Genomic DNA, 13518 nt, shown 5'->3' on the forward strand with positions numbered 1-13518 from the left:
CTTCCACACATACAGCTATCACACAAAATCTAAATAATGAAAAAACAATAGCAGGATCATCTCAGCTTGACAAGCCAGGGTGTGGCATTTCCCAAGGCAGAAAATGGTGAAGAGCTCTGTAATGTTCATGAAACACCAATAAAACCATGCAGAACTATAATCTAAGTTGGGTAAAGACAAATCAAGAGTCTGCATAAAAACGCACTCCCTGTTTATTCTCAGACCACAGATGGCATCTACATGGTCAGGACTAGTTTGATTAATACAAGTCTAGAATTTGTGCTTTTGTGATAAACAAAGGACTGAGTTTACCCATATATTGTATAGCTCTAAAACCCACTGATCCCCAACAGTATATACTGCTTTAAAGATCTAAACAGCAATGTATTATTATAGCATCTAAATGTAAACATTTTAAAACATACAAATTGACACTTCTTATTTTAACACATTCCAAACAGACACAGACAGTAGAGGCATCTCGGTTACATACGGATTGCTGTGTTGACACTATGGGATCATATTGTCTGCAGTGCAGAATAAACTTAGGATACAAGACAAGTCAGCAAATGTTCAAACCATGTGTTTCTCAACAGCACCAGGAGCTGGTGATGACACACTGATGGGAGAGGTATGTGTAGGGATAATACTCTGTAATAGTCTGCACTACTAAGTTGACAGCAGGTCATAAATCCCCCCTTAACTTCAGATGACGATTTACTATGCTGCACCAAGAACAAATCAGATTGAACACATTTACAGCAATGGAAAAGGAACCCCAAACTTGTTGTCCTTTTATATTATTCTATTTTAATAATATTGTCTGACATAATACTAAATATTTACAATGGAGAAGCTATTTTTTTTTGCTTCTGCACAAGACAACCTTAGTAAATATATGCAAGAAACAAGCATCACAATGAAAGAAGAACTATAAATCCATGCATAATGTGACACAACTCATTTATCCTGTCACTTTCATACATTGCAAGAATGCAGGACAATACATTCTCACACTGAGCATACTAAAGCTGGGTACACACTACGCTGTTCTCATCCAATAATCGGCTCAAACAGCCGACATACGACCGCTCGTTCAAAAGTCGGGTCAGTGTGTGCAGTGACACGATGGTCGAAAGTCTGCCCAAATGGACGATTGTCGCCTCATTTGGTTGGTCGTACCGTTTAATATTTTCGCTCCAATCTCGTTTCTGCTGTGTAGTGTATAAACTTCCGACCCATCCACAACAGTGAGTATGAAATTACAGTCATTGCTCACGACAACATGGCTGTAAAAAGTCGCTAAAGGGACGTCCGCTCTTCCCTTTATCGTCCTAAACAAGGCTAGTGTGTATGCAGTCCATGGACCGAGCGATTGGACCATCGATCGCATGTAAAATCGCTCGGCATAAAAAGTTGGTCGAAATTTCTGTAGTGTGTACCCAGCTTAAGCTAGTCTCAGCATACCAATATATAATCACACCCATGTGTTACATAAATACATAAAACAATCCCTTTATAAAACAAGTGACAGCACCAGGTTATAAATGACTTATCATTCACTGTGCATGTTCCTGCAGTGCCTTGGCCAAACTACAAGTACACTGATCAGACAGTACCATCAATCTAACACATAAGAGGGCATTAGGTGGCTCCCAGGTGTTGGGGAACTACAAGTCCCATCATGCCCAGCAGGTGTCATTAATCACAAAGTGCCAGAGCAATGCATATGGTATTCCTTGTGGCACTATTAGCATTTCTATGCCCCCCAGACCACCCTCTCTCTCCAGCAGCCACAGGGTGGGTAATGTCATCACCCATCAGACAGTGACATGGGGCAGCTGACAGCATCCACCCCCCCCATGTCCCTTCCACAGAGCTGCACCATGGCCTCAGGCCGGCTCCCACCAGAGCATCCTCCTCACCACAAGCTCTGCCCCTCGTCTTCATCGCCCCCCGCTCCCGGTGCCTCCCCCCGGTCAGCGCCCAGCAGCTTCCTCTCCGCCGCCATCTTGCCACTGCGGCCACCACAAAGAATGACATCACCCGGCACGCCCGAGGACCCCGGCCTGAGGTGTCCTTGGATGTGCCAGAGACCAGCCCGGGAGCATCCCGTAGCAACAACCAGAGAAAACGACCTGGACAAAACCCAGGTGACTCTGTTAAGATGCTGCCCCGTGTGGTAAATGCGGGATATTAATCAGACGTGTCGGGAGTTACCGTCAGGCAATAATGAAAACAGCTAAACGTCTGGGTCCTGCGGCCAGGGGTGAGGTCATGGCTGGTGGAGACGCCCTGCATACACATTGCCATCTGCTGGCAGCTTGGTGTCACTGCATGAACTATTGTCAAGACAATATTGTAAATGTGTCATTACTTATATTTAGGTAAAGTTACAACTCGTTTCCTTGGACAATGAAAGCTATAGTGAGCAAATATGTAAATAGCATGGGTGACAGCAAAAACAATGTATTTTAGTGTACATCATAGCCACTTTCATGTACTGCACATTGTCAATCACATTGAGAATATTCCCAGGCTTATTAGGAATCGTACAATTATATATTATACAAGTTAACCCGTGCATGATACTCATGCATTTTAGTCAAATCAAGCTACTTAAGGTGTTAAAAAGGTTCTTGTCATGCATTTGGGCCTAGCCCAGGCATCCTCAGGGGAAGAGCGTTACTTCCTGACGCAAGCGACCTTTTTTAACGTGGTTTTGTCCACATGTCACCACCTCATCATTTTTCTCCATCACCTCATCCTTCATCTTCATCGCCACATCCTTCATCAAGCTACTTAAGGTGTTAAAAACTCCCCACTGTCACCCCCGGCAACCACCAACCACTCCCAACTGTCACTTCTCCTTCAAGAAATATATAGGTCAGTGTATAACTCTGCCCAGCAGGTGGTGCTGCAGCTTGGTTTTTTTTTTCACACACGCCACTAGGCATTTATATAGTAGATACAGCACTATGATATCATCATGCAGTCACATAATGAGAATATAATATATAGTTATATCAAGATGCTTTATGGTTCCATAATGTGACTGTACAGCACAGGGAAACCTTTTTAAAAAGTATTGCTGCAATCTTTGTCCAGAAAAAAAAAAAAAAAAAAAAGTGTTATTTGAATTAAGAATTTTTTTCCAGTCAGCAGTAGTATATACATATTTGTTATTATTTTACAAATATATCCAATTATTTTGAAGTAGACCAGACCCACTAAAAGGGGGACAGCTATAGGCAGAGTGGGTTTTGTCTAAATACTGTCGAATCTAAATCAGATTGTTCACCTGTAAGTGTCAGTTTATCAGTTATGAGCTCATCAGCTGGAGAGAATTAAATACACTGCATGGTTTGAGTGTACAATAAACTCTGCTTTATTAGTTACAAGTTCCTATCTATATAGCAAAAATCACGTATTACAGAAAACTACGCCCCAAAAGGTTTTAACCACTCATGTTTCCTTCACACAGATGTTAGTATATTCTCTCATTATCAACAGGAAAACCTACTCTAACCTACAATAACAATTTTATAAGATAGTTTTTACTTTTACTCCCTTAGATTGTACGCTCCTTTGAGCAGGGTTATCTCTCCTCCTGTCTCCACCACTTTTAACTCTGCTCTCCAGCTATCAGCCCTCCTCCTCGAGGACCCTCTTCCCTCCCCCCTCGTCCCCTCTCACTTCCTCCTCTCCCTCTGGGAGTTTCCCTGTCACCCGTGCCCTCCATCCTGGGCTCCGTCGTATGCGAACTCTCCCCTCCCCCTACCATAGCGTTGAGCTCATTGAGTTACTGTGATTATTGTTTTCTGTACTGTGCTGTCTCACCTTGTATTGTAATTTTGTTTGTCCCTGTACGGCGCCACGGACACCTAGTGGCGCCCTATAAATAAAAATTAATAATAATAATACTTGTGACAGGATGGACTGCCTATGCCACCCTGTCTGTTGTTGCTGGAAACCGGCTCGGCTTACTTTGCCACCGTTCCCTTTTGTTATCCCAAATGTGCCCTCTTTGCGCAGTAGGAGGGACTTACAAATGCTGCCACCACTGGACTCCTTACTGGCATCCAGAACCGGGTTTCTTCTGGGTAACTGACGCTGCTAGTGTACCCTGTTACTGGTGTACCTGGGCTGGTACCCTTGAACTCTTCCTATGGATCAGGGTTGCTGTGGATGGATCCCCCCTGGCCTATCACACTGATCAGAGCTGCTGGGTAACAGGCAGAGCGGTGATACCGTAAATATGGGTCCAAACCTCAAAACAGCCGGGAACGGATTAGAGTTGGGTCTAATCTGTAGGTCACAGGGATAGAGAAGTTTCCAAGCAGGTCTTTGAAGCAAGTAATGTTTATTTTCTCACACTGGTTGAAGGTACCAGTGAGCAGCTCAGATGAAACAAGAAGAACAATTTCCAGTACAAAACAGTGCTTTTTTATACAGTTTTGGACACAGCCTCACAGGGTAAGCCAGCCCTCTGAGGTCTGAGCTATTTTTAGAATCAGGATGCAATATGTTTACCCAAACATGGATTTACATGCAAAGGAAATCTAACAATATTTACACTTATCTGTGATATCCTAAAACTTGCTGTGATTTCCTGCATCTTGTTTTAGACAGAGTAGAAATCTAACAGCAAGTCTAAGTAAACCTTTCTGTGCCTCCAGGTGTGTTTGGACATCCCCCATCAAAAGGTATAATTAACATGAGATTAACATGGGTCTTTTTTTAGACAGTTGCAGAATACACGTTTCCTCCACTTGAGAATTCACAAAGAAAAGTTACAAAACCCCAAACAAGTAATTTCTCTACACCAAAATACACGAAATACTTCCTCAACCAATGCATCAGATATACACCTCAGAAATAATGCATTTCCTCTAGCAAAGTTAAAACAAAAATGAATTTCCTCCCATGGTCTCAGAAATAAAGATATTTCCTTTACCAAAATACACTCAATATCAAAAATAAGTACATTTGCCCTGCGCTATTTTCTTTAAATAAATTTATACAATAAGCCAAATGCATGTTAAGCCACCCGCCACTCCACGGCGCTTTTGCTAATAGGGTGGTCCTAACTCTAAACAGTGAGAGTCCTATATATTTGGGCCATACATAAATGTGTTTTTAAGGATGACCCCACTCTTTCAAGCACCTGCTATGAGCCTATAAATTGATTGAGCAATTTCCACTTCTGTATTTGTTTGAGAGGCATGTTGGTGTCAGTAGCTGAGGGGGAGTACTGGCGCTGTATTGCCATTTGGAGGCTTCTGGGGTACCTCTTGGTAAGTTAGGTCTCAATTTAAAAATACATATGTATGGCCCAAATATATGGGACTCTCATTGTTTAGAGTTAGGACCACCCTATTAGCAAAAGCGCAGTGGAGTGGAGGGTGGCTTAACATACGTTTGCAAATGTGTGCAACTGAAATTTTTTCATTTTTATGTACAAGTAGAAATGGCAGCTCCTTTGCTGGTTATAGCAGTGTGCTGGGGGACTTTCTCTGGGTTTGGTAACATGCAACAGAGTACACAGTGTGTAGGCACTGCCATGGCAGCATATAGCATGGAATACGGTACCTGAAAGTGTTGGCACAGATTGGACAGCACGTAGCATGCACTAAAGCACACAGATGTGTTGGACAAAGAAGTTGGATAAACACTAATAACTGCTTTACTTCCTAATATAGTCCTGGAGTGGGAGAATTGATGTTGGACACAATTGATAACCAGGCACTGAGGAGTGCACCGAGCAGGTTCTTATACTGGCCGGTTGATTGGTGATGAGGTGTTATATCATCTGTAGTCTGAGGCTGAATCCAGCTGGGTTCTGTTAAGGATTCTAATTGGGAAGGCCAGCAATCAGTGGCTGCTGAGTGTTGGAGGTAGGCCAGTAATGTCTAAGACTGCTGGTACTGACACATGTAGAGTTCAGGTCATAGGAAATGTATTGTGTTTGGTCTTATATTAACCTACATTTTACCAGCAGGAATCCGGTATCTTCGGCTAAGCGATCGCACATTGTGATCGCTAGTTATAATTATTACATGATTAATACTTAAAATGCTGTGTACTGAATATGTTAATAGGTTAGTTTAAACTAGAATTTTGGCGGGTTTCCTGAGGCAAGACACGTACGCAGCTCTTGGAGTGAGTTGCCCCCACCATTGGAGAAGCATCATTTGAACAGACCTATGACCTGCATTGTACTGGATCTTAAATCCTGAACCAATTAAGAATAATCTTAGTGTTATTGTGTACATTGTGACATGATCACTGTTTTCTTTCAACTCAAACTGTATATAAACAGGTCACTGGGTACAGTAAGTCTATCTCGTTACACAGACTTCAGGATTGATGAGCTGTTACTGGATCCAGTGCTCAGCGTATGTATCGGTTACATGTTGTTTTATTTTGCTATTAAATCTCTTTGTGTTTTGGAACCATGCTAATCGCATTGGACAATCTTTATTGGTGATGCACAGTGGTTACAAGGCTAGCACCCCATCTCTGGGCAGGCTTGAACGCTTGCCTTCTCACTGCTTCTTACCTAATGTCAGGTTTCTACTATAGCTGTCATTGACCAGGAGGATCAAAGGGTAATTCCCCTTGCACCCGGCCCATTACTGTGACCCCCCTCCCCCCCCCCCTGTATAGTTCATTCTGTTCTGCTACAGAGATATGTTCTCAGTAATGTGTGTAGTATTTCTAAGTTATATATCTCACCTATGTTTGGCACACAATATTGCACATATTATATTGCTTCTATATATATAATATATACATATATATATATATATATATATATATATTATATATATATATAATATATATATATATATTGGCCTACCAAGCATTTGCTTGTCGCACATCCCCATTTTGTGTCTATGTTGCGATAAGCCCGAAATATCCTCATGCCTCCAGCAAGTACTAAGTGAGAGTGATATATTTCTGATATTGGTTATTTGTTAAGAGTATTTTACAAAAGCGCTTCCTCCCAGCACTCTAATTGACTTTGCCACATATGTCAAATAGAATGGATAGTTAATATGTTCAAAACCTTATTCTGGCAGCCAGAATGAAATCCCATTCACTTACATTTTCCATACCGCCTCTCCTAAATTTCCACTTTGACAAATGTGTATATATACACACATGCAGCTGAACTGAGTAAATAACACCAGAACACATACGTAGACATTGTTAACTAGCAGCAGTGCCTTAGGCTGGGTACACACCATTCAAAACATCTACCAATGCGATATCTTTAACGATTTTACCAATGATAAGAAAATAAAAGTCCCTTTCAGCAGCCGATTCATGTGTACACACTAGACACGTTTTACACGATTTACCCTCAGATCTGTGCTCTACATCTGCCATAACAATTAGCTGAAAATATTGTGACTCTGCACACTCCATAGAGATCTATGGACACTGCCGGTCCTGAGTGCATACACACTGCAGGATTGGAAGGACATTGTTCCATCATTGAACGAAATTTATAGTCCGGTTCAAAAATCAAATGAAATATACGATGTGCTATGCAACGATAATCGTTCTTCGCTGTTGCGTACACACTAATGCGATATCGGGCTGAATGGTCGTTTATCGTTTGATTGGGCCGATAATCGGCTGAAAACACTGCAGTGTGTACCCAAGCCTTACTTAAACTCTTCAAGAATAGCTTAAAGTTACAAGGGCAGCTAATTTGCATAGAGGATAGATAGACCTATGTTTTTTAACATCCGTTACTGTGTTAAGCTGGGTACACACTACAGAATTTTCCACCAACTTTTTATGCCGATCGATTTTACATGCGATCAATGTTCCGATCGCTCGGTCCATGGACTGCATACACAATAGCCTTGTTTTAGACGATAAAGGGAAGAGCGGACGTCCCTTTAGCGACTTTTTACAGCCATGTTGTCGTGAGCAATAATTTAAATTTCGTACACACTGAAGCATCATTTGTAGGGCATGTAACGATATACCAAAGACATTAGCCTAAAGGGACAGAGCTTTCACTATAGTTAACACCCAAAGCCACATAAAAAGAGAAGGCAACACTGTCTCTTCATTCATTAATATTAAATATAAGTTTAGTAACATACATAAAATTTAGAAAACCATTTAAGTGGTAAAGTGGAATGCAATGAATATTCCCTAATAATAAAATCCCTTCGTATGTAATGGAATACTCTATTCTCAGCGTGCATCATCGCTGATTGGTCCACAGCAGAAACGAACGCCCATGAGTGTATAAAATGACAGAGGAACCTGTCTGGTGCCAAGGAGCAGCCAGACAGGTGCAATATACAGCTATACAAAACACAAGCCTGTGATGTGCAGATACCGCACCACATGGGACTGGGACAGACATCAAAAATTTACATACACATGCCCCCCAGGTCGAGGAAGTATCGGAGGATTGTCGTGGATCGGTCGGAAGTTTATACACACTACACAACGGAAACGAGATTGGAACGAAAATATTTAACGGTACGACCAACCAAATGAGGCGACAATCGTCCATTTGGGCAGACTTTCGACCATCGTGTCACTACACACACTGACCCGACTTTTGAACGAGCGGTCGTATGTCGGCTGATTGAGCCAATTACTGGACGAAAACCGTGTAGTGTGTACCCAGCTTTAGTAAGGTCTTTACGTAACAAAATTTAGAGCATCTGAGGGATTGTCAGCTATCCAACACTGTCAGTAAACCCATACATTTAAATCTGTTTCACTTTTGTTTTCAACTATTCCAGAAATTCGTTCTGGCTTCAGTGACCTATATCTGCCAACGGGTGGCGCTGTGTCTTTTCTAATAGAGGGTGCTCTTTGCATCATAGTATAGGGCTATAAGCAGACAAGTTGTGGCTTGTTCTCAGGCCTCAGGGCAATCTTGTCAGACTTTTCTATAGCAAATTAAGAGGCCTATTAATTACAAATCTTCTTTTCATCGCAAACAGTATAATTATTTGCAGCTGCTGTTCATTCAGCAATTTATTCATATTTTATTACCAGGGAAGCTCAACGATGCTGGTCCAGAGTGATAAAAATAACTTGCCTATTTTTCAGAAATGTCCGGGAGACTTCTGAATTCTGGGTATAACTCCCAGATCCTGTCCCCAACAGGCCTCAATGACGCGATTTATGTTGAATCGCATTATTTTCGCCCCGCCCCCGGGACAAAATGCTGATTTTGTCACGGGGTTGAAAATGATGTGATTCGCCATGCCCCACCCGATTTCACCACACCCCTCTTTAGACAAGTAGGTAATATACACATTATTTTCCATCCTCTTGCTCTGTTAATGCCATCCTGGGGGTAAATGTAGTAATGTCCGAATTCTTCAACTCCGGCGTGTTCAGCGTCTTCGGCGATTAAATTTAAAGCGGCGCTGCATTGTTAAGGGAAGTTTCCCTTTACAATGCAGCGCCGTTTTAAATTTAATCGCCAAAGACGCTGAACACGCCGGAGTTGAAGAATCCGGACATTAATACATTTACCCCCTGAAGGGTTATCAGGGCAGGTATTGTATCTGTACTTAACACTGGAGCAACCACACTTAAAATATAAGGCAAGGCTAAAAAAGCCCTATCACCTTTTTGCCCTTTCATAAATTGTCCCTTTAGTTACATATTACTGTTCCTGTCTATTGCAAGTGCAGTTAAGAACTTTATTGAATTGTTGATAAGATTTACAAACAACTACATTCTGAAAACATTATAGGTATTGGAGAATATACACCGATCAGCCACAACACTAAAATCACTGACAGTGAGGTGAATAGAATTGATGATCTCGTTACAATGGCACCTGTCGGGGGGTGGGATATATTAGGCAGCAAGTGAACAGTCAATTCTTGATGTTGATGTGTTCGAAGCAGGAAAAATTGGCAAGCACAAGAGCCAAATTATGATGGTTAGACGACTGGGTATCTTCAAACCGGCAGGTCTTGTGGGGTGTTCCCGGTATGCAGTGGTTAGTACCTACCAAAAGTCATCCAAGATAGGACAACCGGTGAACCAGTGACAACGTCATGGGCGCCCAAGGCTCATTTATGCGCGTGGGGAGGGAAGGCTAGTCCGTCTGGTACAATCCCACAGAAGAGCTAATGTAACACAAATTGCTGAAAAAGTTAATGCTGGCTATGATAGAAAGGTGTCAGAACACACAGTGCATTGCAGCTTGCTGCATATGGAGCTACGTAGCTGCCAACCGGTCAGAGAGACCATGCTGACCCCTGTCCACCACCGAAAGTGCCTACAACTGGCATGTGAGGACCAGAAATGGACCATGAAGCAATAGAAGAAGGTGTCCTGGTCTGATGAATGACGCACGTTTACTTTTACATAATGTGGACAGCCGGGTGCATGTGCGTTGTTTACCCGGGAAAGAGATGGCACCAGGATGCACTATGGGACGAAGACAAGCCGACAGAGGCAGAGTGTTTCTCTGGGTAATGTTTTCCTGGGAAACCTTGGGTCCTGGCATTCATGGAGACCCCACCTTGCTACTTCCAGGTCTTAAAGGATCTGCTGCTAACGTCTGGTGCCAGATATCACAGGACACCAGAGGTCCTGTGGAGTCCATGCCTCGACAGGTCAGAGCTGTTTTGGCGGCACGAGGGAAACATACACAATATTAGGCAGGTGGTTTTAATGTTGTGACCGATTGGTGTATGTCCATATTTACAACAACGTGTACGTGAAGCTGCTTAGTGTTTGCTCTACTAAAGTAAAAAAAAAATATTTATAATATAACCATAAGGGGATTTAATTATCTTGCACATAGGGTCAATACAGAAAGTTCTTTAACGACCTATTCATTAGCAGATAGACAGAGACATCCCTATAGGTTGCAAGGAAGGCTTTAACACTTTAGTATGTAAAAGGGTCTTCATGGCAGCAGTAATTTAGCTATAAGGCTAGGTACCCACTGTCATTTAAATAACGCCAGATGAAACATCAGAAAACCATTTTTGCCTTGCGGTTGTTAACTTGCAGTTTTCACTCTCACAGATGCGCATATTACCAGCTATTAGGGTATGAAATCTCTTTTCAGTTTTCTGCGCACCTCTAGGGAACACAATGAAAAATTAGTGTAAAAACTCAGACACAATGTGTCTCCGCGAACTGTTCCGAAGAGCCCTTGCGCCGAATTGAATCTGTCCCAATGTGTTTAACTTGCGGCACAGCTGTCAAACACAAGTCACATTGCAACTGAGTTAAGCTGGGTACACACTACAGAGTTTTCCACCAACTTTTTATACCAATCAATTTTACATTCGATCGATGGTCTGATCGCTCGGTCCATGGACTGCATATACACTAGCCTTGTTTTAGACGATAAAGGGAAGAGCGGCTGTCCCGTTAGCGACTTTTTACAGCCATGTTGTCGTGAGCAATAATTGCAATTTCATCATGGATCGGTCGGAAGTATATAAACACTACGACCAACCAAATGAGGCGACAATCGTCCATTTGGGCAGACTTTCGACCATCGTGTCACTGCACACACTGACCCAACTTTTGAACGAGCGGTCGTATGTCGGCTGGTTGAGCCGATTATTGGACAAAAACCCTGTAGTGTGTACCCAGCTTAAGGAGTCATTGGAACTAATGGGTAGGATAAAGTTTACATAGGCAATTGAATAACTAATAATACAAGCCTAGATTATCAAGTCAAGGTTTCCTGACTATAAACCGTCATCCAAGCTGCCTCGCGAAAAAGGCTTAAGACACGCCCCATTGCGGTGATAAGTGCTTTTCTTTTTTATTGATGCTTATCATAGCAATTTAAAAATATCAGTCACCATCGCCATTAAACAAAATATTGTCAGAGCTGCCCCAGCGATTCTGCCCCGGGGAGGTAAAGGCTAATGTACCACTCCGATGGGCCACTTTTTCCTGATGTGCGCATGCATGAAAAATCAATAAAAAAATTTATTTTAAACATTAAAAAAAAAAGTTAAGTATATGTATACAATTAAAATGTTTTAAAACATTCTGAAATGTTGATAATAGAAAAGGTGTTACGCGGAAGCCTTCAGTGACGAATCTTACAGCAGTCAGTTATCGCCCACCCATTTTCGCTGGCAATAGGGCTCTTTGAGAAATAAGCCCCAACGTCGTTTACAGAAGGTTCAAAATGAAAATAAATAATCGTTGTTTTCTCAAATGTTTCGGGAGGCTGGGATCCTAGGTGTTTCCACAAGGTTTTGACTAAAATCAAACATTGCAGCTGTGTCCTAAAGATGATTTCTATGGAAAATGTTTAGAATTGAATAAACCGCTCTCTCTTTAACCAGCAAAAACCAGTGATTTGTGTGTAGACAGAACCTAAGCCCTATCGGCCTCCGTAAAACTTTGAAAGTAAGCTGTGGATCAGCTAGAATGACAGCATGTACCTTCTGCAGTACATTAAATCTCCATGCCTGGGACCTCTGTGTTTACATAATAGTTTTTAGTAGGGGTTTATAGCTGAAACATACATATTCAATAGTGTTCCTGAAGTGATCCCCTTAGAGATACCATGATTTAAACATTTGCGTTGAGAGTAATGCAGGACAGGGCCGTAACTAGGGCTGCGCGAGAGAGATGACCGCCCAGGACGCAACGCTGAAGGGAGGCGCAGCTTATTAATATTTTAGGTCCATTTGGTTAAAATTGAGGTCTAGGGGGGTGGAATTTTTTCTTCATGCCCCAGGCGCTAAAAATTTTAAGTTACGGCTCTGATGCAGGGATCTGGGATCTTTGGGATGCACAATATTTCAGAGACCTGAATAGGACATGCTACCTGAGAGATAAATAAGTGGAATTAGGTGTGTTCATGTAAATTAATAAATTTTACTCTACTGTGCTCCATGCATCTGGCAGGTCACCCAATGCTGGTCATGGCCCAAGCAGGAAATTCTCTCTCCTGATTGGGTTGGCCTTGCCTGTGGTTGTCAAAGCCACTCCTCCTGTGAACTTCTTATTTTGAGTAACTGATATTGGTTTCTGGTTTCTTATAGCAATCAATAAAAATAAACCATGATGATGATGAGTAGAATAAAAAAGAAATGGAAGGTTTTTGTTCCTTTAACTCTTCTGTGCCCTTGGAATAATTATGCTTAACATTGGTTAATGTCTCAAGTGTCATTGTCCCCTACACACAGTGGGGACATCGGTTTTGTGGGATGAAGCAACATTTATGGAAATGTTTCACTGATAATGATATCACAAGTTCATACTTGCCAACCTTTGATTGGAGGGTGGGAGGGGCGGGGCGCGGTGAATCGCATCTTTTGGCCCCGCCCGGCGTGGCAAAATGCCGTTTTTGTTGCGGGAGTGGAGCCAAAATGACGCGATTCACAGTGAATCGCGTCATTTTGACGAGCAAGTTGCAGTATGCAGAATACTTGCCTGCTCTCCCGAGAGTCTGGGAGACCTACCAGAATTTCGGGAGTCTCCCGGACATTCCAGGAGAGTTGGCAAGTATTCACTAGTTAATTC

At 42.2% G+C, this 13518-nt stretch overlaps 1 protein-coding gene across 1 annotated transcript in view; it reads right to left on the bottom strand.

Annotated features, from left to right (window-relative positions):
- Positions 1-2029, bottom strand: part of DYNC1LI2 (dynein cytoplasmic 1 light intermediate chain 2) — a 28712-nt gene extending 26683 nt beyond the window's left edge. The window contains exon 1 of the mRNA XM_075189010.1: positions 1926-2029. Coding sequence (XP_075045111.1) covers positions 1926-2011 — 86 coding nt within the window. The 5' untranslated portion in view covers positions 2012-2029. The remainder of the gene's footprint in view (positions 1-1925) is intronic.
- Between the last annotated feature and the right edge of the window lie 11489 nt (positions 2030-13518).

Source organism: Mixophyes fleayi, chromosome 10 (assembly GCF_038048845.1).
Source record: "Mixophyes fleayi isolate aMixFle1 chromosome 10, aMixFle1.hap1, whole genome shotgun sequence".
Lineage (NCBI taxonomy): Eukaryota > Metazoa > Chordata > Amphibia > Anura > Limnodynastidae > Mixophyes > Mixophyes fleayi.